The sequence below is a fragment of the Megalops cyprinoides genome, chromosome 20 (assembly GCF_013368585.1).
Source record: "Megalops cyprinoides isolate fMegCyp1 chromosome 20, fMegCyp1.pri, whole genome shotgun sequence".
Classification (NCBI taxonomy): domain Eukaryota; kingdom Metazoa; phylum Chordata; class Actinopteri; order Elopiformes; family Megalopidae; genus Megalops; species Megalops cyprinoides.
The window spans coordinates 2479379-2504947 of NC_050602.1; the positions used below are offsets into that span (position 1 = coordinate 2479379).

At 41.5% G+C, this 25569-nt stretch overlaps 1 protein-coding gene across 1 annotated transcript in view; it reads left to right on the forward strand.

The window, feature by feature from the left end:
• Positions 1-25569, forward strand: part of LOC118795525 (serine/threonine-protein kinase Nek7-like) — a 64614-nt gene that overhangs the window by 6080 nt on the left and 32965 nt on the right. The window contains exons 2-3 of the mRNA XM_036554074.1: positions 11621-11700; positions 25050-25190. Of these exons, the coding sequence (XP_036409967.1) occupies positions 11647-11700; positions 25050-25190 (195 nt within the window). The 5' untranslated portion in view covers positions 11621-11646. The remainder of the gene's footprint in view (positions 1-11620; positions 11701-25049; positions 25191-25569) is intronic.

The window sequence follows — 25569 nt, forward strand, 5'->3', positions numbered from 1 at the left end:
AGTATTTCGAAATAATAGTATTAGTAAAAAATAGAAATTAAAAATTTGTTTTTTTTTTTCTTCTCTCATTTGGGGTGCTCCTATGGATGGACGGTGCCCCTAGCATTCGCCTATACCACCTATGCCAAGGGCCGGCCCTGTAATATAAAATATGTGTGTGTGTGTGGTGTGTGTAGGAGCGTAGATGACACATGCCTTCTTGGGATGACTGTCTAAGAGGAGGATCTATTTGGGTTCTTTCTGAAACTGAATCTGATCACAGTAATGGGCTCTTGCAAGTTGCAGCACCTCCAGCGTAGATCAGTGTAGCTCAGCTGTGTGATTATCCGCACATAGGTGAATCATCATACTTGTGTGTTTAATGAGCTCTCTGTGCGAAATTGTCTTAATTTTGCCTGTGTTAATCAGGGGACACAGACATCAGATACGTAGATTACATGGTCCACTTAGTCAGCACAGTTGGCAAAAGGTTATACTTGCACCTTGCTTTGGAAAGTGTGTCAAATTCTAACAGCAACTGACTAGAATACAGCTTGGGGTGTGTGTGATTTCTTGAACTTGGGCTTGTCTCTGATCTTTTGCCTGCTTTTGATCGCATTGAGTGGTTAGTCTCTGAACATGTTATGAAGTTGCACAACCGGAGTGTTACAGTGAATGATTGCTCAGATTTTGATGGCTGAGAATAGTAGTTCAGGCTGCCTAATCATGTGATTCAGCGCTTGGGGTTGGGTTTCAGTAATGTCTCGCAATGAGTCATTTCTTTTATTTAATGTCAGATGGAAACTCCATTTGTCTATCCCCAAGGCACTGTGGCGTCTGCAAAACACATGGAATCCACGCCATGTCTTTTTTCATAAGTGTTATCTGCTATAAATTTAAGCAAGCCTGGACCCTGTTGTGGATTGATCTAGTGATCCAGGAGATGATCAGTGTGCAGGAGGATTTCATTCAGTTCTGTAAAAAAAACTTGGTTCGGCCTGCACAGACACAATAAAAATCAACAAAGTGGTCCTGTGTTTGCCATATGTTTTTTTCTGTGCAATTATTTGATTTCTCTTCACTGCCAACACTGTGTTTTGAAGCCAAGATGAGGAGGAGGCCTGTTTCTGCAGAAAGCCGTGGGTTTTTATTTAGCCGTGGTGTCCCAAATTCCCAGACTTTTAGAATTATAAGGGTCATTATGGTGCAACAGTAAGAGAGTCCTTCAAGTCAGCCTTCCAGCGCTTGATTACATGTCAAAGTGCAACATTTCATAAAAATGACTCTCATTGATTCCTCAGCATCATGAAGGCTTGGTTAGCCCGAGGACGCTAAAAAACTCCAAAACATTTACCATCATAGGATGAACATTTCATACAGGGTTGAGTGTAGTGAATCATTCTTTTAAGTTCCTAACCATTCTCATTCTAAAGTTGTTCTTTATACTATATTAATGCTATCAGCAAATATAGTTTGTGTGGTCCCTCTTGGTTTCAATGGAAAGAAATAGGGTCAGGTTCTGGCAGCTGAAAAGCAGCAATGTTACCATGACTGGTATGTAGCAGCATGGAGTGTCAGTGCCCTTGCGTCTATGTGGCTAATCCAGATTACATCCACTACAGGTTACTGTTGCCTCTCTTGTTTCTTGGAGTGGGCATGAGTACTCAAATGCTTGAAATCGTATCACTTAGAAGTGAATTATTGAATTGAATCTCAGCTACTTTATACACATGACCAAGTGGACTCCACTCAGCATTTTACTACAGTAACATTAATAGCTTTTGCGGATTGGCAGGGCTCTAAATGAGGTTTGCCTACCCATGCTGGAAAGCCCAGTATTTGTGTCATTTAACTGAATGTTGGTGTGGCATACCCTGTGCTTGAAGGATCTTTCAAAAACTCTGAATTTTATGAGTCTTTTATCCCTCCATTCTTTATATATAGGCAAACCACAGGTACCCTTGGGATTCATATTCGCCTTTTGTGGCATAATTACCAGTTGCATGTGCCACCGTAAAACCTAGCAGCGCTGATCTTGACCTCCTGTGCCTGTCATGGAGGCAGATGAATGCAAAGCTTCACAGGGGGTACAGAGAGAACCCAGAGTTGGAGCAGACTTCCTTCCCCCTGAATATTTTATCCCTGTATGCCACGGGCTGTAACGTTTTGCGAGTGAGCTCCACAGCAGTCCCAGGCCGTTGATGCCTGCCCGTTTGATGCCCTTGATCCCCCAGTTGCTGGGAAACAAACAGCCAGTTGTAAGCCGTGGGAAGCAGCCATGTTTTTTCTTCCTCCTTCTTCTTCTCCGTCTTTTTTTCAGAAGTCACGCCAAGTTGGACTCGAAGACCTTTACCAGCGCAGTTGCAGGCAGTGGACAAAAGTATTTTAACTGCGGCCTGAAGCCAGCAGTGGGAAGCCAGCGGGGTATGGGGCTGCTCTTGGAGTCCCCGGCCCCACGTTGCTCTGGGCTCTTTTGAGGGAGCACGATTGGAAAGGGGGGGCAGTCACTTGGGCACCCAGGCACAGTCACTGGGCGGGTGCCAGCCCCGCTGACAGCTTAACAGTGGATGCTTTATGGCATGTGCCGTCCCTGGAATGCCAAGCCATAAACAGCAAGAGGCCTGAATCGCAGTTGTTGCATTTTTTACCCCGAAAGCTTTGTAAATTGTGCATCCTGAAGATGCACATTGGGAGGTGGCAGATGAAAAATCGAAAAATCAAAGGAAGCACATTTCTTTGAATAAGTTTCTGATTCATATTCTTTTCTCTTTTCCCCCCTCACTGCAGTCGTTCTGGGTGAGGACATAAGGAAATGTGCTGGTTCTTATGCATGTATGAAACAACAACAAATCAAGAAGAAACTGTATTCTTCATTCATATTGATGGCATGAAAAAAATCAGCTGCAACCTGATTATTTGTAATTATTTGCCGTTCTTTCTCATGAGCAGGCCAATGCCCTCTCGTTGGCTCAGATTAATAATGATTAAATAAAAATGATTTTAAGTCATTCTCAGACTGGGAGCATTTTTGGAGCCACTTTGTTGTCACATATATAATCGGTGGCAAAAAGGAGGCAACGGCTGGAGAATTTTGTTCTCCACATCTGAAACAAGGTGTGCCTTGAATTCAGGTCCCTGGATTGGGATGGGCATGCTTTTCAAGCCCCCAGGTGGAAAGGAGATATGACAGCAGTGCAGAAGCCATAGCTTGACCTGTGAGAATCAGTGAGACATCACGAGGTTGTGACCCAGGCTTGCGCCCCTGAGCGCTGTTTGAACTTGAAGAAGTGTACCGTGGTCAATTTCTGAGAGCACAAGGTTTTAGCTGTGGATTTGATGATGGAGGCAGCATTTGAAATTGGAAGTGGCCTTTTAAACATGTTGTCTGGCACATTTGCTCAGTGCATGCCCACATCCCCCTATGGCCAGGTCTGAATGCAGTTCTGTCCTGAAGTGTTTAGGCATATTTTATCATTTGTGTGTTTTAAGTGTGGGGCTGAGGTAAAAGAAAATGATTTGAGAAACTGAAGCAAGTAATTAAAAAGGGACCTTGATCTTGTTCAACATCCAGCAATAATTATGACCAAGGGCGTAGGAGAGAGTTGAATGAATTTTATGTCTTTATATGTAATCCCAGTCCTTAAAGGAGCATATATCTTGATTGAAGAATAATACAATATCAAGATGGCTTGAAATAAGAAGGTATGCGCGTGTAAACGCCACTTAAGTGCTCTCAAGAAGAGCTGCACACCTCTGTTACTACTAAGCTCATCTGAACATAGGAGATGCACATCTGGGGCAGAGTTTGCCCAACATGAAGGTGTGTCACTCAACATTAGAATGTGTCTCTTTAGGCCTAGAAATATAAGAAGAGTTATTTTCCTCGTGTAGATGGAAAGTGTATGACACTAATCCACATAACCAAATGTCACACTTTGATGTAATGAAAGGTGCATGCCATCAAATCACAGCAGAAGACTGCCAAATATGGACTACACACAACAGACAGGTTTTCCCTCACCGTATAGCAAGGGAAAACAGGTGCAACTTGATGAAAATCTGTGGCCTTGAACAACAGGAAAGCATGGAAGTACAGTACAAACTGTGTGTACATTTTTTTGTTTAGCTTAATTAAAACATTTATACTTTTGCAGTTTCTAAAACTTAAAATGTCGACTGAATACTGTGGTGAAGTTTTCTGCCCAAAGCTGGTCACATAATTCTCAAATTACTAGCTAGCTAGCTGATACTAACTTTACCTCAGCAATAGGCCTATGTCAGTGACAAAACAGCTGGCTAGCTAATGTTAGCTTGTTCATTAATGCTCAGAGAAATAAGTAACAAGCTAATTTACAAAAAATTTACAACATACTCAAACAGAATACTGTTCAGTAGTAGGCTATAGAGAATTTGATACCGAAAATAGCATGCGGCGAGTAGCACAGAATACTTCCTACGTCCTTGATTTGCAGTCCTTGAAGGCGGTTACCTCGTGAACTCAATGTTTTTTTTTTTTGTTAGCCCAGTGTTTTTTAAACGACTGTTGTAGCTACACTATATGGACAAAAGTATTCGGACGCCTGACCATTACACCAACAGGGACTGTAATGACATTGTATTCAAATACATATACTTTAATATGGAGTTGCTCCCCCTTTTATAGCTATAAAAGCTTCCACTCTTCTTGAAAGGCTTTCCACAAGATTTTGTGTTTCTGTGGGAATTTGTGCCCATTCATTCTGTAGAGCATTTATGAGGTCAGGCACCGATGTTGGATGAGAAGGCCTGGCTTGCAATCTCCGTTCCAGTTCATCCCAAAGGTGCTCGATGGGGTTGAGGTCAGGGCTCTGTGCGGGCCAGTCAAGTTCTTAAACGCTTCCACTTTCTAATAATATCACTTACAGTTGACCGTGGAATATCCAGCAGGGATGAAATTTCACGAACTGTCTTATTGCAAAGGTGGCATCTTATCACAGTACCACGCTTGAAGTCACTGAGCTCTTCAGAACTACCCATTTTGTATCACAAATGTTTGCAAATGGAGACTGCATGGCTAGGTGCTTGATTTTATACACCTGTGGCAACGGATCTGATTGAAACACATGAATTCAATAATTAACAGGTGTGGCCAAATACTTTTGTCCATATAATGTAGCTGGTTCGTCCTAGTTAATCTGCTGTGTCAACAAGCAGGAGCCCTGAGCTATCTTCGAAAATAAAAACCTGTTTAATGGGTTTACTGCGCTTGCGGTTATCGTTTAACATGATGAAATCTAATTTTATTTAACGTCGCCTACAGTACAGAAACTAGCTAGCTAATAGCCTAGGCTACAATTGCTGTTGCCAAATTATTCAAAGATGACTAACTGAAACTGGTTGCTAAATAAATCCACACACGCCTATCACTATCTACCATCTATCATACCATGTGTAAAAGTAGCACGCACACAAAACGTGATCAGGGAGAATGATATTTCCGAATTAAATTTTTATTCTAAATTTGCTGGTTGTTCTGACACGACTATAAATAATGTTTTTTTTAACTGATTTAGAGGGCACAAAAATATCCCACACAAATACCCCCCCCCCCCCCCCCCCCGTGTTCCTTCACCCCTGATTATGACTGTAGCTCTGGATTAACAGTCCCAGTCCCAGAGACTACACTAAGTCTGGAGGAATCTGTATTCATGCAATGTCTCAGAGTAGGAAATAGGTCCAGGGTAGGAAAAAGCCAGCCTCATAATAACAGCTTGTGCTATTCTGTGCAATATCTGACTGCTGGATTCATGTTGGCATATGTGAGACTTCTATAATCCTTGTAGAAAATTGGGAATTAAAGCAATATTAAGTGTGATGAAAAAATTAAATGACATAGTCTTGGTGAAAATTGTATTAATTTAATTAACTAAAACCATTTAAAATGTCACTTTCAAGTTGACCATCCATGTTAATTTGCTTGCAGTTGAGCTCTTTAATGAGATGTTTGATCATGTTCACAAATTGCAGAAACATGACAACACAATTGCTATTAACGATTGCCTCTTCTAAACATAGGACAAACTGTGAAAAATGTCATCACTGCCATTCATTTGTGGCACTTCACATGTCATAATCAACTGAAATCTACTTTTAGGAGTCTAGAGCCATCTGAGAGTTAGGAGTATGAAGCTTCATAAATATCTCCTGTTGCCTGCTCTGAGGCAGGAGTTTTTTACTCCTGTTTTTTACTCCTTCAAAACGTGGATTTCCGTACAGATTGTTAAAATGGAGATTTTCTTGTTTTACAGTCACTGATTTGTGATGACGATTTTCAGTCCTGCCTCTTTAAGAATGAACTGAACACAGCCATTTCCCTATGAAAGGAAGCAATGTAAATGTTGTGAAGACTGATAACTGAGTAGGTCTAAAGTGGTCATCCAGTTCAGTACTCCCCTCTCTCCCTGCCAAAAAAGAGCTTGTTAAGAGCTGTTAAGATGCCTTAGGATGGCATTTAAAACAATTAAGATAAGTAAGTATTGCCTAGTTGCTTGCATGTCCCACAGTGGTATAATGCAATAAAGCAAACTGGGGTGGTCAGTGGGCTTGCTAAATAACAAATTCCTTTAATTTACTTTCTAACGGCCATCCATGCACACTTGCAGATACACTCTGTTCTATCTGGAAGATAAATTTAAAAATAGCTAGGTGAAGATTGGTTAATTTCCTCTGCCTAACGAGGGTCAAAATGATCAAGGCTGCCGCTCTTCGTCTTGTACTAACACATCTACACATTTGTGTTTTTTTTTTCTTTTCTTTTCTTGTCTTTTCTAAGCAGCACAGCTTGACCCTACAAAGAGATTTCTGGTTGGTGCTGCAGATGAACTTATCCCCTCTGTGAGCAGTTGCTCCTCCCGTTGCTCATGAATGCTGACTCTTTCTGCCAAAAATTATGTCCCCCCTTACATGTTCACGCTCTGTTTATTTTCATTCATCTATAAAAAAGGAAGTTCCTTCCTTTTCCTCTAAATATAGGTGGGTAACAGTTTCCCTGTTATCAAGCAGAAGTAATGCACTGAATTTCTTGGGTGTTCCTGCTTGATTTCCTTGGCATGGCTGTTAGTTTGCCGTGGGCAAAACTACACTCTTCATGCTTGGGAGACATTCTGATGGCCGAGGATGGCAGGCCCCAGTATGTGCAATTTATCCTTCTGTGCCATTTCGACAGCACGGAAATGCTTCCACTCAACTGAAAGGGTACGTAATCGCAGGCGAGCCCTGTCTGTGAGCCTTTCTAATGAAGTTGCCATATATTGAACAAGAAAATAGATGGCAACCACTTTTTCTTGGCAGAAATGCTGCGCCATTTTCACATTTGTTCTTTTCGCCTGTTGTATCTGTTATTTTCACTATAGGGATGGGACACCAAAGTGATTTTGCACTCAATTCATGGTAGAAGAAACACAACTGTATTTATGAAGATGCTAGGAAAAATATTTTTTCTCAGCTTAATAGTCAGGTTCAGTATATTTGAAAACTTGAAATGATCATCAGAAACAGCAGACTCTGAAATGGTGGAAAAGCTGTCAGTCAGCTTTCAATATAAAATGTACTGTCTTAGAAGATGGCAGGTTAATAACTATTAGGTGAGAAGCTATTAAGGTAGATATATGATTCTATTTAATGGTTTAAAAGAAAACATTGAAATGAGATGGTGGGTCTTCTTCGATGTTATTTTGAATGGTTTCAGACACACTCAAAAAATAATTTGTTGGATTTACTTAATCCATTTATGTCAACAATTTCCAATAAACTGAGTTGAGTAGCATCCAAATGGTATTATTTAGTAAAAACAACTAAAGTGACTTCAATTAATCTAACACTGGTGAGTTAAGTAATGATTAAAACATTTTGTTAGTTTGGATATAACAAAATGCTCACACAGCACTTAAGTATTATGATCAATTTCAATTTAAATGACATTTTTAAGTTCAACTAAATTGATGTGCTCGCTTTCAAGTAAAGCAAACATTTTGGTTTCACTTGACAAAGTTTATTCAATGAATAAACACGCACTGGACAGCATAGCCAGATTTCCATAAGCAGTAAACTAATCTTAAAAGTACTGCTTTATCAGTTCTGCTGTAAGTCAATCTGTGCCTCCTTTAAGTTGGAAAAACTGTAGATGACAAAAGTTCTCAGTCATCTTGGTTATAACATATTGTGGCGAGCTTGGGTTCTATTGCGTGGAAGGATGAGGCATGCATTGAACTTTTGCTTTTTAGGCACTCTGTTCTGTCTTTAACAAGACAGCACATGGACAAGCATTTATTTTTCAAACAACAAAGGGGAAAGGGGAAGAGAAGTCAACAAACAGCAACACAAACCAAGATAAACTAAGATAACCAATATAAACGATGATTAAAACACATAACTAGGCAGTTATTCAACAACAAAACTGTAAATGGTGCGTGCTAGGCATTATGGGTAATGCTCTGCCAGTAACTCCCGGCTCGCTGCAATATTGACAAGGCCCAAGTTAAAGTATTATCTTAACATGAAGTGCAAAATTGTATACAAGCTAAAATGGTACATCATGTTACACTTTGTAGGTGCATGTTCGCGCCACTCTCTTTTCCGTCATGCATCCATAGTCATTCCACATTCATGGAGTGAGCTTCTGAGCATGCGCAACATCTGTCCTATGGGAACTCATCTAGGACATTCTTAATGTACCGTTTTGATTGTGCGATTCACTCAGCACTGTTGCATTGTATCAAATCAAGTGGCTTTTGTGGCTTTAACAAGTCTTCAGTTTAAGTTAAACCTACTAAAGTGGACTAGGTTTAAAAAGCTAACACAGATATATTAAGTAAATTGGGTATAGGTACATTTATTTAATTCAACAACTCACAAAGTTCACTTTTTTGAGTGTAGAACAATCTTTTTTTTTGCTGGCACTTTTAATCACTTTTAGTGGTGATTAAAATAAATTTGAGACAGTGGCCCTTTCGGCTTCCTCCTAATTGACCAAGCGTACATCATTAGGAGTTTGGGCTTCAAAGGCACCAAGGGAATGATCAATCAGTGGTCGGTCTCTCAAAGGTTCCTCCATTTCTTGTAATCAGGGCCCTTTCTACTGCTGCGTTTGGAGACTCAAAGTTGGCTTTGAATTGCCAAGCTCTTAATCAGAGCCGAAAAGATTTGTTTTTGTCACAGTCTGGCTCAGAAGGTGAGACCTAAACTTTCTGCATTGAGGTCAACCGTTCTTGATCTTGGAACTCCTTCTGATGGCATGCAGCAGCTACTGCTGCATTTTAATCTGGGATAACTACCAACCGTGTGTGCTTGGATCCTGCACCTCGATTGGCTGTTTCTCTCCCCCACAGAATGCAGAAGACTGGAATTTGGCGGTGATGTGAGGATGAAATGGCTGCCTTTTTGGTCCCCTTAGGAAGTGTGTACAGCCTGCCCAGTTTCATGCTTGACTTTGGGTCATGTGTTAATAGGTGTACTGCACTGCACAGCTGTTGAAGAGGAGGCCAGCAGGAAGGAGTATCCAAGGCCTACTGTGTTGTGAAATAACACCAGCCACTGTTGTGCGTGGCCATCTCTGTCGCAATTTCATAATGTGTTTCCATTACACAGTTTGTGCCCATGATTAGTTTTCAAGTTCAGAGGCCTCCCTGTCCTAAGCCGTTTCAGGCAGACACTGCATGTTGTTGCCGTGAGAGGGTTGGACAAGCTGAGGAAAAAAGCTTGTAGGAAGCCATATAATCTGCAGCCAGTTCTGAAGTAGAACATGGTGTCTGTTGATTCGGGTGGGTAGGCTGTGTTCACGTTGAAAGAGCGTGCTCTAGTAATGTGATTTCTCCATCTACATCAGTCCCATGTTGACTGGCACAGGCATCCCTAACTGATCCTGTTAGCGCAGGTGTAAAGAAATGTGATTAGTGTTAGCTGTAGATGTGTATCCAGGGCCCCCAGATGAACAAGGGAGCCATGGATTCCAGCTTGTATCTGAAATAGTGGGAACTGAAGTGGATGTAAGTGCTACTGGGGGCGATTGCCCTGTAATTAGCTTAATATAATCAAGTGCCATTACAAGGCCTCGGAGGAAGGCCACATTTTCACATTTATTTAGTGAATTTAGTTTGGTTTTGCCTGAAAGCAACAAATTTCAGGGGAAAATGTGTTTTGAGATGGTTTTGCCTTCATTTTTCTAACTGTTGAAGGTGCAGTGTCACTAGATTTGCCTCTGGCTCTTAACCAATTGCAAGCTTTCTAAAATGTATTTGTAGATGTGTTAATTTGCACAGAATGTAAATTAATCAATGTTACTGACAACTAGGATGTAAGGTAGTGTTGATAGTAGGTTCTCCAGTTTTTTTTATATTATTTATTTGAGAACTAGTGGGTAACTTTAACTGCAGATGCTGTTTGAATGCTGTGAAAAGTAAGTAGAATGTAAGATTCCCAATACTCATGATGCAATATGAATTTTCATTACAGTTTTCTCAGCCTGAAAAACAACAAAAACCCAAATGGTTTAATAATAATAATACACATTTGTGTACAATTGATGACAGTACCTTATGACCAAACCAAATTAAGTGTGTTACTATGGACTCAGGTTTCACCCACATCTTGGTCTCAGAGGGCTTTGAGTATCTTGAAAAATGCATTCTCCTCTCACAGTCTGAGATAGACAGTTGAAGAGGTGTGTTATTATGACACAATGACAATAGCATTTTTTGTGAATTAGTATTTTTGAATTTTGCATTTTGATATATGTATTTGCATCTGCATACAGCAGTGGAAGGTGTTTCAGCCTGTAACAGTGCCCACACAGCGGCAGGCGGAGTCTGTAAAATGCAAATCTCAATACATGCTGGTGCCATTTGGAAAAGCATATCCTGGCTTTGCTGCATGCACTCTGTCATATCAGTCTACTCATTTGTTTTTCCACTGTTTTTTTGTTCATTATTAGGTTGGTATTTTTAGATCACGTCAGCACACTGCGCTCACTGGAGCAGGAACGCGAGGGCTTCATGGTTTTCTCGTGTTGGGAAGTGGCCTTGTGGGAATGTGAACAACGCACTTTCTTTAACTGAAGCTAATGCAGAAACGACAGACTCAAAAGATTTGTGCTTTGAAGCACTGCTTTCAGGTGTGCGGTTCCCCATGTCGGCACAGGGGTGTCAGGTGCCAGCCCCATCGACACAGCAAAACTCCCTCCCTTGACATTCCAGCAGCGGTCATACTGGAGCCTGGACTCTTGTCCTGAAATTTAAATAACAGAACAGCAAAACTCTGATTATTTTATTGCTTACTGCAGCAGCTGAAACAAATAAAATGATCTGTAAATAACAGGATACGAAAGGTAGGCTCAGTTTTGCTTAAGTTCATGACTGAATAGGTGATAATATTGTGGGGTTGTGTGGTGGTTGGAGACATTGGTTGCATTCACACACATCTTCATATCATCCAGACAGCATGTTCCGTTTGCTGTGCCCATCATATCAGCGCCAATCCACAGACTATGAAAATCAGAAAAGCCAAGGAAGATTTGTCAGTAGCAATACAGGCCTCAAAGTTATTTTTCCAGCATACACTTGCATTGTGGGAAATGTAGTTCATTTAGAAATGTTTTCTCTTTTGCCAGGTTAAAGGGATCGAGCTCCTGTGGCCATGGATACCCAGCCACCAGGCCCCCATGTACCTGTTCCAGTCTTTCAGCCACAGGTACAGTGTGAGGTCACTTGGCCTCTGTTTACTGTCGTTTAAATCCAGTGAGCGCTGGCCTTTATTTTGAATAATGAATTTCAACATATCATGCATTTTTAGGGGTCCAAGCAGCAAAGCTGCTGGAACCCTATTGTGTTCGTTCTGATTTTTATTTTTTTCTGCCCTCAAAGTGTTTGCACAGCAAAAACTATAGATGCTAGAGCTACCAAATTTGGTAGATAGATTCCTATGGTGCGGTGGCCCTGAAGTGCAAAACACAACAGCAAATCAAAAATCACAACAGCAAAATAAAAATCACAATAGCAAAATAACGAAACACAACAGCAAATCAAAAATCACAACGGCAAATCATTGAACACAACACAATTAATTTCTACCGGAAATTAATTTCTATCGGAAATGGCATTTGTCTCCTCCCAAGAACGTCACTGATTGGACAGAGGCATATAGCGGGAGAGAAAATTCATCTAATGGGCCTTTTTCATGTAAACATGGCGGACCTTCTGGTCTGAGCCAACAGGGGGTATCTTTACTTCCGGTTAGCCATCTTCCCTGTTACTGGCGAATCGGGGCGGGGGGGTGGGGTGCTAAGGAATTAAAGTATAAATTTGGCTACGATTCTGAATTTCTGTCTACAACTGAGACTACCTCTTAATTAATGTGCATGGACTTTACAAACGATTATATTATTCTGATTATACGTCACGTAGCAAGTTTTATATTATCATGTTTAATGCAGCTAGCTAGCTAGCTTGCTTGCCTTGATAACGGCACACAGCTAACATTGGAATCTTTTGTCGTTTTATTTAGCGTTAATTAAAAAAAACAGCGGTGATGATGCAATATTTTACTTAGGACAGATGACCGCGTTGTTGGTAACCTTACGCAACCAAGCTCTGTTTGAACTAATGGTGACGTAACTTTGTCAGTGTCAAAGTAAATGATTACATACGAACGTGTGTCATTGAAAACTGCTGTTTAACATGCCTTAACAGTGAATGCATTCATGAAATTATGGTATCTTGTTATTGACATAAACGTTAATTTGTCAGTCCTCCCAATTGAACCATTTCATCAGATGACAGGCGCACAGAGAGGGCCGATTAAAAAAAAAAAAAAAAAAAAAAAAACTTACTGGATTTTTTGATGGTCAACCGGCCGACTGAGATTTGTCCCGGTATGCCCAATGGCCAGTACACCACTGGCAAGAGAATGGATTCAAGCCATGAAGAGCTGTTTAACGTCTGTGATGACACAGTTGTTTGTAGCATGCACTTTCGCAGCGACGACCTGTTTACAACAACTACTGGTCTAAACAGCCAGGAAGTCAAGCTTATGACAGATCGACAAAGACTGGGCTTTAATGTTCGTCGAGTCAAACCTTGCTGTGGTCGAGAAAACGTTGATGTTGGTAGCATTGCTAGCCAAAGCATCTCCTTCAACAGACCGATGCAAACAATAATTTACTTAGCGCTCTTGCTCCTTTTGCCCCTTAACAATGTTATCTTCACTAGACCTCCAGTTTGTGTGGCTCCTCATTATTTTTAAGTGACCTGTAGCACCGTGCTCGTGTTACGACACTACCGTCTACTACGTCGGACACTATACCAAAGAGAACATGCACATATGAAACATGAATGAATATTAAACTATCATGACAATGAACCATTGGATGATGAAATCATTACAGAGCTTTATTGATGTGTATTTATGTGACCCCTCGTTCCCGACCGACGCTACTCTCGCAGGAACCACAGGCAGACAGGATGGGTTGGGTTCACAGCGCGTGTTTTATTAGCACACACTCGTCGCTGGCAAATAAACAGCACAAGTAGGCTGTCAATTCGCTCATGTGACGTGGCGGCCATTTTGAAAATTTTATGCGCGAAAACGAGGCTGAGGTTGTAGGAACAAGGAAGTTCGTCGGAAAGTTGCAGTGAGTGAAGCGAGTGATTGACAAGCCATGGCTTACTGCTGTGTGCCAGGCTGCCATTCTTACCAAAGACGCAATCCAGAGCTGTCTTTTTATCGTTTCCCAAAAGACAAGGACACCTGTCGGCAGTGGATTGTCAAAATAAGGTGTGATGTTGGACCATTAACTATGAAGTAATGCAACGAGATAAGATAGCGTTACCTTTCAGTGTTGGCTAATGTGTGGGGTCGATAGATGCCGAAGCACCATCGAGTGCAGCAAACTTAGTTATAACGTTAGCTAACGTGGAAAGTTACCTTTGCAAGTAAATAAATAAAAGTGAACTATTTTACGTGCTAATACTGATAATACATCTCTCATCTCAGATTACGGACAACACAAGAGTGTGCTCCAAACACTTTACTGATGACTGTAGAGTCAGGTCGCTCACCGGTTTAAAGAAACTTAAGAGTGGGAGTGTGCCGACTGTGTTTTCATGGTGTCACCCGAAAACCAGAAGGATAATTCAGCACCACCAGAGGCAATCATCATCTGACATTATGTATTTTTATGTGTATAAGCATGATGAAGATAATAAGGATGAGCACTGAACACATTTAAACATAATGTAACGTTACATAAAACATAGGCCTACATCATATTTCATGTCTTCACGGAAGTATATATTAGGCTACGACTGAAGTTAGCTCTTCACGCTACCAGTATTTTGACGTTTACTAAGCTAGCGCACCGATTGTTTACTTACCTTCTATATCATTGATGTAGCCCTCTATCCACTTGCTGTAACCTTTCAGTAATACTGATCTTGGGATACGATTCCCTTCTTCAGCCCACTTCTCAACATCAGTCATTGTGAATGGTGGTAGAGACTCAAAGCTCGTTGTCCAAGCCATCTTTACGTTGTTGACACTGAAACTGTACGTTTACATTGTACTCCATGCAATGTAACAGAACGTGACGTCACAGCTACTACCTCTGCCTCGTTCTCGCTGCAGCGTGACATGAGCGAATAATATGTCAGTAAGGAGTCTCTGGTTTCACACTGGTCGCTAACGTAAGAAGAAGGAACGAGATGTGAAGTAACCAATGCACTTGACAACCAACTCGCTGGTAACCAGCTCGTGCCAGTGTGGTGGATATCCCCCTGGTCTGGGCCAAATGGACCGAGGGTCTTCCTCCACATTTTGATGCCTTCCGGAAAATAATAAGTCCTCACAGAGTCTGATGTAATCATGGTTGTTTGGTTTATTGCATATGGTGATCAATCACATACAGTAAACCGGGTTGGTCCGCGGAGCAACAGGTGTATCTGCGGTGTGTATACATTCACAAACACTCCCCAATCACTCCGCCTTCCCCTCAGCCTACATCCATCCTTTATGCCTTTTCTCACTCCTCCTATCCCAGACCACAACTTCCAACTCCTCCCAGGCTCCTCCTTCAAGATCATCCCATTTTCCATTTTAATACACCATTATTTAATTTTTAAGCTGTTACATTTACCCCACCTGGAAAGTCCCATAAACTCCATAGACATTAATTGTATATTATTTTTAAACATAACACTTCTGAAATTTCCCATTATTTCCACTCCACACCTATATGATTTTTAAACATAATTAAATAATACACAGCATATATGCCTGGAATATTACCATTATTTCCAGGCCCACATTTAAATAGTAAAAAGGTTAAGTAACTCAGTTAGCCAGACCGTGGTGCTGCAGACTGTAAGAAGGCACACAGATATCTATGTGCCATAAGCTACAAGGTTAGGCCTTAAAGGAAAGGGTTAATGTAAGAACTAGGCCCCGTCTGGACATGGCCCAGAAGACGGGCCACAGGAACAAGACAAAGAAGAATTAAACCCCGCAAAGGGGGGCCGTTGGCTCAGCACTACTATGATGGGCAACTATGACAAACTGCAGTAAATCCACATACAGTTCGCAAGCATTTGCCAGTAGATGTCAGCTAGGCCAAAGCAGGCAATCAGCTCTTATTTTCTAGCTGTTTGACTCCTAAAAGAAAATATAAAACTAAAATGGGATGCATATGTTAAAAGGAGGCAAAAACATGCTGACACACTGTAGGGACATGTCAGGGGGAGAAGATACAATAAGCGAAGGTGGCATGACTATGAGTCAGAGAAAAAGGATACAATAAGCGTAGACCGTAAACCAATAGGAGAAGTGAAGGGAGAGAAGATACAATAAGCGTAGACCATGAACCAATAGAAGTTGGCATGACTATAGAACAGCAACATAGTGCACGAAGGTTCTGGGGTGACTTCCAAGGAGGGCCAATGCTGAAGGCAGTGTTCCTTCTCCAAGGTCACCCCCCTAGCGGTGTCTTACAATGGCCTACATGCAATGTTTATGACCTAGGGTAACCCCCAGCATTATTTAGGCATAGAATCACATCATATTACTTTTCAGTAGTAGTGCTTAATGTAAACAATATTTTCCACTATACAAAGTATAATAGAATACATATTATTTAAGGCTAACATATTAGATTGTCTGGTTTCCTTATACACTTCCAGACCTCCACATGTACAGTAAAGATAAAATAAATAGCTAATGTAATATATCAATAACTTCAGTTAATATGTCAATAACTGTGGTTAAAATCAAAAGCTAACATCTGTTGGCAATGCTTATGGTGTTTGCTGGCAATAACTTATTTCCACCATGTAACAAGCTTAATCGTACCACGCAAGCTCCGCTTTTCTCTGGGGGGGGGGGGGGGGGGGGGAGTGGCAATACTCATAATTTACATATGGGGTATACACTTTATCAAAAATTTTCCACCACACCAGAAGAGGACATTACAACACAAACAGATTAGAAACTAACAGTAAAACATTTGAGAACGGATACTCAGGGGAATGGGAACCTGATATTTTGATGAACTTCATATAATTCAAACACTCATGCGGCTCTTTTCAAGTGGCTCCGTAGCTTTGTCAAAAAATATGGAAGTGAATAACATTTTTTTACCTTTTGGTATCATTGTTGTAGGCCTAAAGTCATCCTTGCATTATCCAATGTTAAAAATTTGTTGCGTGATATTCGTTTCGAAAACGATAAAATAACGCATGAACACACGAACACACACTACGGTAAACAAAGAACAACAACCGTATGCTTTTGGTGTTTCCTGAAGTCTTGCACAATAGACAAATACTTCCGTGTCGTCACACAGGGGGCTGGTGGCAGAAGGTGACTTGCATGCAAAATTCACGACTTTCTCAATGTTATTAAATAACTTTACCATGTTTGTATAATGTCGGTATAATTTTTTTTTTTGCATTGTAGCAGTCACATACTACCAAATATATTCTCACCAGCACCAGCACCCCATAAAGAAACTGACCGTCTTGGCTAGTTTCGAGGTAAATTAACTTTTTGATCATCTAAGTGCCTTAGATAAAACATAAAACTTCACATTGGGATTTCGTTTTTTATTAAATTACACCTGACAGCACAACTCTTCGCTATTACTGTTAGGCTACTGGGGATCCGTTGATATGTGGCTAAACTGCTACCTAGCTGGTAACTGTAGGTAACATTACTAGCCTGCAGATTCCCCATATAATCATATGGTCTTCCCCGAATTGGACATGTTACCTTTACAATTTTAATTGTAGGCGCACAGAATCGTTACTGTAGACAGATATTATTTAATATACATCTGATAGATCATGTAAAAATTATAAAATGTAAGATTACATGATAACACAATAAAACACACTGTTGAGAATGGTCAATTTTCTGTTGGTACTGGTTAGGCTACTGCCTGGTGGCTTTCTCCCACCAGCTAATGCTCACGCGCCGCAATGTTTGTAAATATAGGAAATGCAAAGTTAAAGTACCAAATAATAATAAATAGCCTACCGCAGCCACCTTGTGGTAAAACATGATTGAATGCTTATTTAGACCTATTAGCAATGTTGATAGGCTACTTTAGACTGATACGCTGTGGTAGGCTACCTGCATTTAAACGGCTCAAATAGGCTATTTTTTGCGGCTCCAGACAGATTTTTTTTTCTTTCTGGCCAAAAATGGTTCTTTAGATAGTAAAGGTTGCCGTGTTTAATGATTTGCTGTTGTGGTTTTTGATTTGCTGTAGTGATTTTTTATTTGCCGTTTTGATTTTTGATTTGCTGTTGTGATTATTGATTTGCTGTTGTGTTTAGTGATTTGCCGTTGTGATGTTTATTTTGCTGTTGTGTTTTTTTTTTTCTCTATTTGCGGTTGTGATTTTTGATTTGCTGTTGTGTTTTGCACTTCAGGGCCACCGTACTATGGTCACCTACTACTAAGGTAAAAAAATTACCCTGATTGGCGACATGGTGGCTCTATTGGAAGTCGCAACACTTTTTGGCCTATAACTCTGGAACCGAACTCTGGACCAAAATGATGCGCCATATTGGATTTCTGCAATTTTGAATTGTTTGTAAAAACCTTTAAAATCTATCTCCTCCTAAGTCGTTTGCCTAATTTGCATGAAATTTTGTACATAGCATCTTCAGACCAATATCTTTAAACCCAGTATAAAGAAAGTTGCTACGTTTAAAAACGTAGCCACAGTAAACCAATGAATTTTGTGGATGTGGCCTCTATTGATATAATGAGCTATAACTCCTAAATGCAATGTCCAATCATCACCAAACTTAGAACCTTCATGTACAGGCCATTAGACTCAAGCCTACCAAATTTGGTGTAAATCCATCCATAGGTGGCACTATAGCAAACAAATGGTAATAACTCCTAAAGCACTTGCTCGATCAAATTCAAATTTTGCATGCTGTGTCTTGGTCAAAGGTCCTAATAAAGTCTATAAGGACAAATTAATAGCTCAAACAAGATGGCCGCCATCAGCCAATCAAATTTCAGCAGCCCTTGAACTGACTTAACTATGACCTATCATCATGAAACTTTGCAGGATTGTTTTGGATGTGTCAAATAACAATCTGTATGAAATTTACATGGCAAACACACTTTTCACTACTCCCCCAGTAAAAAACTACACTTTGTTACATTCCAGACGGTTACACCCAGATCAACATTCATTGACCCAGACACCTAGTCTCAGGTCGACTTTCACTGACCTGAGATGGCAAAATCATTTGGGTTCTTCTAATGGCAAACATTCTTGTATATAATGCATGTATTTCACAATGGTAAAAAATGTGCCTGTTTAACATTTACATTACCTGTCACATTTACATGAGAACTGATATCTATAGAACAGTAAGCTTAAGGTGATCAAGTTTGGTGTAAATCCATGAATGTGTGGCACTATGTCAAAGAAATGACCATATCTCCTAACCCAATTCCCTAATAAAGTTAACATTTTGTATACTCCTAATAATGTCTTCAAAGACAAGTTGATGACTCAGAAACAATGGCAGCCATCACCCATTCAATTTTCGGCTGATCTGCTTGCACCCCGTAACCGCTGCTTGCAGCTATATTCTGTTAATGTAATTCTCAGACAGCACTTTGGATCATTGAAGAGTTTTTCCTTAAGGTCTGAATAGAGATATTGCTATTTTAACATTTTTAATGATTTTTGCTTGAACTTTAATTTGAATGCCTCGCCAGGTCTCTCCTCTATGGACCCCCCCACTCTCTGGTTTTGCCCACTCTAAATTTTGACACTGCCTGTCTGTCAGTCATAGAGGTTGTGGCTTTCCCAGTACGCGTGCTCCTGTCATTATAACCACACTCATATAACAGCACAGATGTTAGCCACGCTGTGTTTTCTGTACACCACAGTCCTATCCAGGTGTTGAGTGTGAGGTGATAATGTGATTTCTCATCATGCATTGCGGTGATCCTGATGCTGTGTTGGTCTGGTGTGTTTGCCATGTGTTTGACTCACCTGCAGTGGCAGGAAGTAAGCAAGGAGGAGAAAAGATTAATTAATTACAGATTCTTGGCATATTTTTACACTTCTCTATGAAGTGTTGCGCTTAGTCTTTGAGCTTGATTCTCAATATTGTTGTCCATGTTTCTGGTAAATGGATATATTGTAATGGGTTTAACAGCAGGATGGATGGACATGCTGGAATCGCTAATCATCTTGGTATCTCATGTAATCCAGTTTTGTGCATCTGTTTTTATGCCAATTTCATTAGTAACCAAGTAAGTTCAGGAAAAAACAAATATGTTTTTCCAAGGAGTTTACCTGAAAAGGAACAAACCATTTGAATTCAGCAAGTTACTGGACTAAACATCATCTATTGAAGGAGTTTTTGCAGTTGTTTGTGTACGTTCTGCTGCAGTACAACCGCAAGCAGAGGAGTGCGATTCTGAACTCTGAATTGATTGTATGCATTCAGGTTTTGGCAGCCAGATCCCTGTATAAAGCATGTCTGTGCTGGACTTGACTAGCAGTCTGTTGCATCTAACTATTGATCTTCTGCATGCATTGATTGAAGTCATAACAGGAGAAACAATCCATACGCTTCAAAGAGAGTCCATACTCGTGGGTTAAATTGTGAGAGGAGCTCACAATAGGTACTGAATAGGTACTGAAGTGAGACATGTACACATATTGTGTACATGTGTGTGCATGCATGTGTCCGTGTGTATGTGTGTCCAGTCCAGTAGGGAGTGCAGGGTGAGATGTGTGCCACCAATATGCACTGTTTTTCACAATACATGTTTCATAATAACGGGAGGCAAGTGCCATCCCATGACGCTATCTGAAGTAACTCGTAGGTGCCCAGTTAAGCCACAGGGTGTTGAGAGCAGACCAGGTCGATGTACACATCCACATCCCAAGTTGAGGGATGCCAGTTTGTTCTACCAATGTGGCAAGTCACTAATGGCAAATGACACCAGTTTTAAACCTGGACAGTAGGGTTTAGCCTGTGCCCGAAACAAGTGCTTTTACCAAAAAATGCTAATATTAAAGAAATACAAATTCTTTAGTTGGAACATTCTTTACAAGGGCCTAAAATCAAAGTGTACTGGCAGTCTTCTGCAGAGGATTATTTTTTAGTTTTGTTTTATGAGCACATGCCATGTCAAAGAATAATCAATGCATGACTGTAGAGTGCCTAAAGTTTTTATCCATTGCATTTTTAATTAGTTTTTTCCTGCTTAGCAGAGGCTCTTATCCAGAGCCACTCACAGTTTTTGAATGTTATCACAGCTGGGTATTTACAGCAGTTGTCCCACCTTGGGGGGGGGGTCAAACTGACAACCTTCAGCTTCTGAGCCTTGCTCCGCTACTGCTGCACCACACTGCCGGCCCTTTTCACCTGTGACTGCACTCAACCTGTCAACACTGTGTGAAGAAAAGGTAGCCCAAACCACCCAGCCTGCTGGAGGAGCAAACAGAAGATCGGGAGAGGCAGAGGGAAATATCGGCCTTGTTTTGATGGAAAAGTTGACACGTCTGTGGAAAATGTGTAGGGAACGGCTCAGAAATTCCAGGCAGTGGAGATTGCCAGAACAGCCTATCCGCAGTGATTCACGCAGCAGTGTGTGTGTGTGTGTGTGTGTGTGTGTGTGGGGGGGGTATGGTGTCAGAACAGCTGGCTGCCGCAGCAGCTGAGCGTCCACTGGAAACCCGATCCGACAGAACCGCAGAGGAAGTCATTGTCTCACACAATGCTTGGAATACCTCCCTAAAGGAGTGTGGTATGTTCAACACGCTCAAGAGATGGAGATCGAACTGTTCGGCACTTTGTCATTTTTACTAGCTTTTCAAGACCAGACACACTGAAGAGGTTTTTTTTTCCTTTCCCAAATCACAACATTATTACTCTCCAGTTGAATAATTATTGCTGTGTTTGTTGATTTTTGTGAATTTTGTGAATTTCCTAGAATATTTATATTTCTAATCATTACACATATGTTGCAGAATATACATGAAAATACAATTTTAGTGTATCCTCTATGTAGTACATGCATGAACCCATGCTTGTCTTGTTGTACTTGTACTGTAGTGTGCAGTGTATGTTTGTGCTGACTCTGGTCTGATATGTTAATTCTGCTGTGTGTATTTATGCCAGTGCTAGGCTCATGTTGGGGCAGCAGTGTGGTGTAGAGGTAAGGAGCAGGGCTTGTAACCAAAAGGTAGCTGGTTCAATTCCCCACTGGGGCCCTGCTGTTGTACCCTTGGGAAGGGTGTTTAACCTGCAGTTGCCTCAGTAACTATCCAGAAAGTTACAATCTGTGTACGTTGCTCTGGATCAGAGCATCTACTAAATGTCAATAATGTAATGTTGTGTTAATGCTTTTGTGTATTTAGGCTTATGTTGTGATAGTGCTTTGGTGTGTTTTTGGGCTGATGTTGTGATAGTGCTTTGGTGTGTGTTGGGCTGATGCTGGGCTGATGTTGCAGTAACACTGTGGTGTGTGTTTGGGCTGATGTTGTGCTGATGTTGCAGTAATGCTGGGCTGATGTTGCAGTAAAGCTGTGGTGTGTGTTTGTGCTGATGTTATGCTGATGTTGCAGTAATGCCGGGCTGATGTTGCGGTAACACTGTGGTGTGTATTTGGGCTGATGCTGTGCTGATTTTGCGGTAACGCTGTGGTGTGTATTTGGGCTGATGCTGGGCTGATGTTGTGGTAACGCTGTGGTGTGTGTTTGCGCTGATGCTGGGCTGATGTTGCGGTAATGTTGCAGTGTATTTGTGCTGACACTTGGGCCAATGATGTCCTTTCCTTGTCAGCCTCCGGCAGTGTTAAGCTGTAAGATCACACATAATCATCTGTCCTGCTGCTCGTCCCACCCCCTCACCTTGCATTTCCCTCATCCAGCCGATGGGGCTGTAATGTCCATTTCCAACCTTGTCACCAATGGCCTGTACACCCTTCTGACCCTTCTCATGACACCCTGTCCCTTCTAGCTGTCCCCACAATGCCTTGCATCAAATGCTACTCGACAACATCAAATGAAAGATGAAAGTAATTCTGGACTTCGCATTAGAAGGAAAACCCTTAAATAAAGTTTTATTTCTCCTTGTGAAACTGTTTGTTTTTAGGAATTTTTTGTCGGTATTCCAATAATTTCCTCTATTTCCTGACTAGGCGGTCTTTATTTGTCCTGCAGAGTGGACGAAGGCCCTCGTTTTCCCTGTTGGCTGCGAACTCCACCGACCGTACCATGTCTCCAAGTGGCACAGTGTCAGCCAAGGATGGGCCTCTAAGCCACCCCCCACCCCCTGCCCCCCCACCCCCCCCATGTGTGTCATCATGCGACAAAGACAGAAGCAGTGGATGGCGAGACAGGCCGTGTCAGTCAGCCGCTCTGCCTTCTGAAGGAAGGCCAGGGGGCGAAAGCATCAGTGCATACGGGCTGTGAAGTTTACATCCACTGCCCACTGTTAAACAGATTAGCTCTAATGAAGTGCCTAATGCGCGGGTCGGCCGAGCACTAATCCTCACTGGCAGGCCGTCCCCTCGGCTGCCAAAAAAGCCGCCGCCCTCTGGCACCCCTGGCCGCCTGCCGCCACCGAGGTCGCCCAGCGCGGGGGCTGGGGGGGTGTTGTGTGTGTGTGGGGGGGGTGCCCCAGCACTAATAAAGCCGGACAGCGTGCAATCTGACATGCAAATGTAGGTCATTGCATATGTAAATGCACCATTACCGGGCAAATGTGTCAGATCGCATTAGCGCGGCTTTGCTCCCAGTGTGCGGTTGTCACGGCACCTTCACAGGCTCTTGCTAACATTTGTCAACCTGCCATCCGCCGAGCGAGGCGACTGCCCATCTTTTATTTTGTTTAACTCTAGTATCGCTGCAGCGCCAAGGCCGACCCCTGCCACCATGGCTGTTCCCGCTATTAATTGAAACGGAAATGCTGAAGTGATGTTTTAAATAATGATAGCTGCAGCAGCGAGAATGTAAGTCATTTTGATGATAATGTGAAAAATGATATTAAGGACAATAGTGACACCATCACCAATAAGGTTGGTAATATAAGTAACTATTTTTATAGTAATAGTTATGGTAATGAGACTAATTGTATTGCTGGTGGTGATGATGGTGAGACCAACAGAAATACAGCAACATTTATGCTATGTGTACCACATGAAGCACATACTCTCTAACCAGGGCCATAATCTGTGAGAGCTTTAGAGGGAAAGAGAATGTAGTCTGCAAATTGCTGCTGCCTTTAGCACATTGATATGGCTAGTTATTTTGTCTGAGTAGCATATGGAGCTTCAGTGTCTATAATATCATTAGGTGCTGTGATGAAGCCCTTGGAACACTAGGGAAGCATGTTCAGTAGCAGCACTGTGAACTTTATCGTACCATATCCCTTTCAATAGGGACCATAGAATACTCATTTATCTGACCCTTGATTTGTTGCAATTCATTAGCAACGCTTATGGGGTGCTCCTCATCCAAAACTGCTTATTTAGCTTGGAGATAATCAATTTATACAGGTGGATGTTGAAGAATTTTGAGTTGAGGCACCTGGCTCACGGTTACAATAGCAAGGCCCAGCCTGGGTATGAGCTTGCAACCTCTGGGCTGAGAACTTTACCACTTACCACTGCACCACACTGTGACTCTTATAGCTGTTTGTTTTTTGTTTTGTTTGTATTATGTGTTTGTTTCAGTTCGACCTCCCTCTGTTCCCTTTGATCCGATTCCATGTTGGCTTTGTTTAAGTGTGATTATGATCACCGCTGAATGGATATAATGCCATCCCTGTGCCTAATCAAGGCCTTTTGTCTTGTCCGCCCCTTTAAAAGTTTCCTTCCCTTTAAGCCAGTCCCGTGGCCATCTTTGCCCTGTCACAGCTGATGTATGGCATTCTGAAATCTGTCACCTTTGGTTGCCTTGGTTTCACACGATTAAAGTTAACAAAAACCCTTTAAAGGTCGGGGGAGGTTTTTTTCCCAGCTCTTATCCGAAGGGCTAATTGTGGATATTGCTTAGCTTTTAATTTTAGATCACAGTTGCAGTGCGCCATGTGACTTCCTTGGGAAAGCACCCTAGGGGATTTTTAATAACTGGTCCAGCATAAGTCACTTCAAAGGGTGGGGCATCAAGCTGTTACGAGCCTCTGCCAGAAACAATGAAGACGAAAGCGATGCTTGTTATATTTATCCAGTCTGTGTGGTCAACACAGATTTCTGCCCAAGAGTGGGAGGAAGTATATGTGCAAATGAAAACAATGGGCTTTTAATGAAAGGGCTGAGTTGAGTTTGTGGGCCAAATTTAATCCAGCTGTAATATGCTCTGTCCCGCCAAATCTTCCCTCAAAAGACAAGGCGCATTGCATTTGGACTGACTCTCGGCTACTATTTCAACTAGCTAGCAATTTCTCACTTAATGTTCAAGTTTGTGGGGCAGGGGGTGGGCACAAACTGTTCACTTTGCTCTTGTTTTATTTTGTTTTGTTTTTAATTTGTTTTGTTTTTTCTGATTGTGATTGCAGAAACCTCTACAGCCGGATATGGGCCACAACTCGTTAGCCAATTTTCAAATTGAGAAGAAGATCGGGAGGGGGCAGTTCAGCGAGGTGTACCGGGCGAGGTACCTGCTGGACAACACATCGGTAGCTTTAAAAAAAGTACAGGTGAGAGCAGACCCAGGCCATGCAAGTCCAGCCTTAACTTGTGTCAGTTCCTCAACTTGCAAAATGCGAGACTTGCAGGATGTCCCCCTGGAGTGCATTAGGAGCACGAATCAACAGTAATGGACTTGTAATTTTTTAATTCTTACTTTTAAAGACACATACTAATTTTCTTATAATCCATTATTTGCTATTTAATTAAAGATGTATTAATTAAAAATGATTAAAAATACATTCCACAGTCATTTTGAATGTTTTCATGCATGAGAAATGCCTGGCCTAGAACCTTTTCCAGCCTGTAGACACCAACTCCAAAATCCTCAGTCTAGCAATAATAGCAATAACAATAGCAATAATAAAATATCCAGGAAAATTGTGGTCG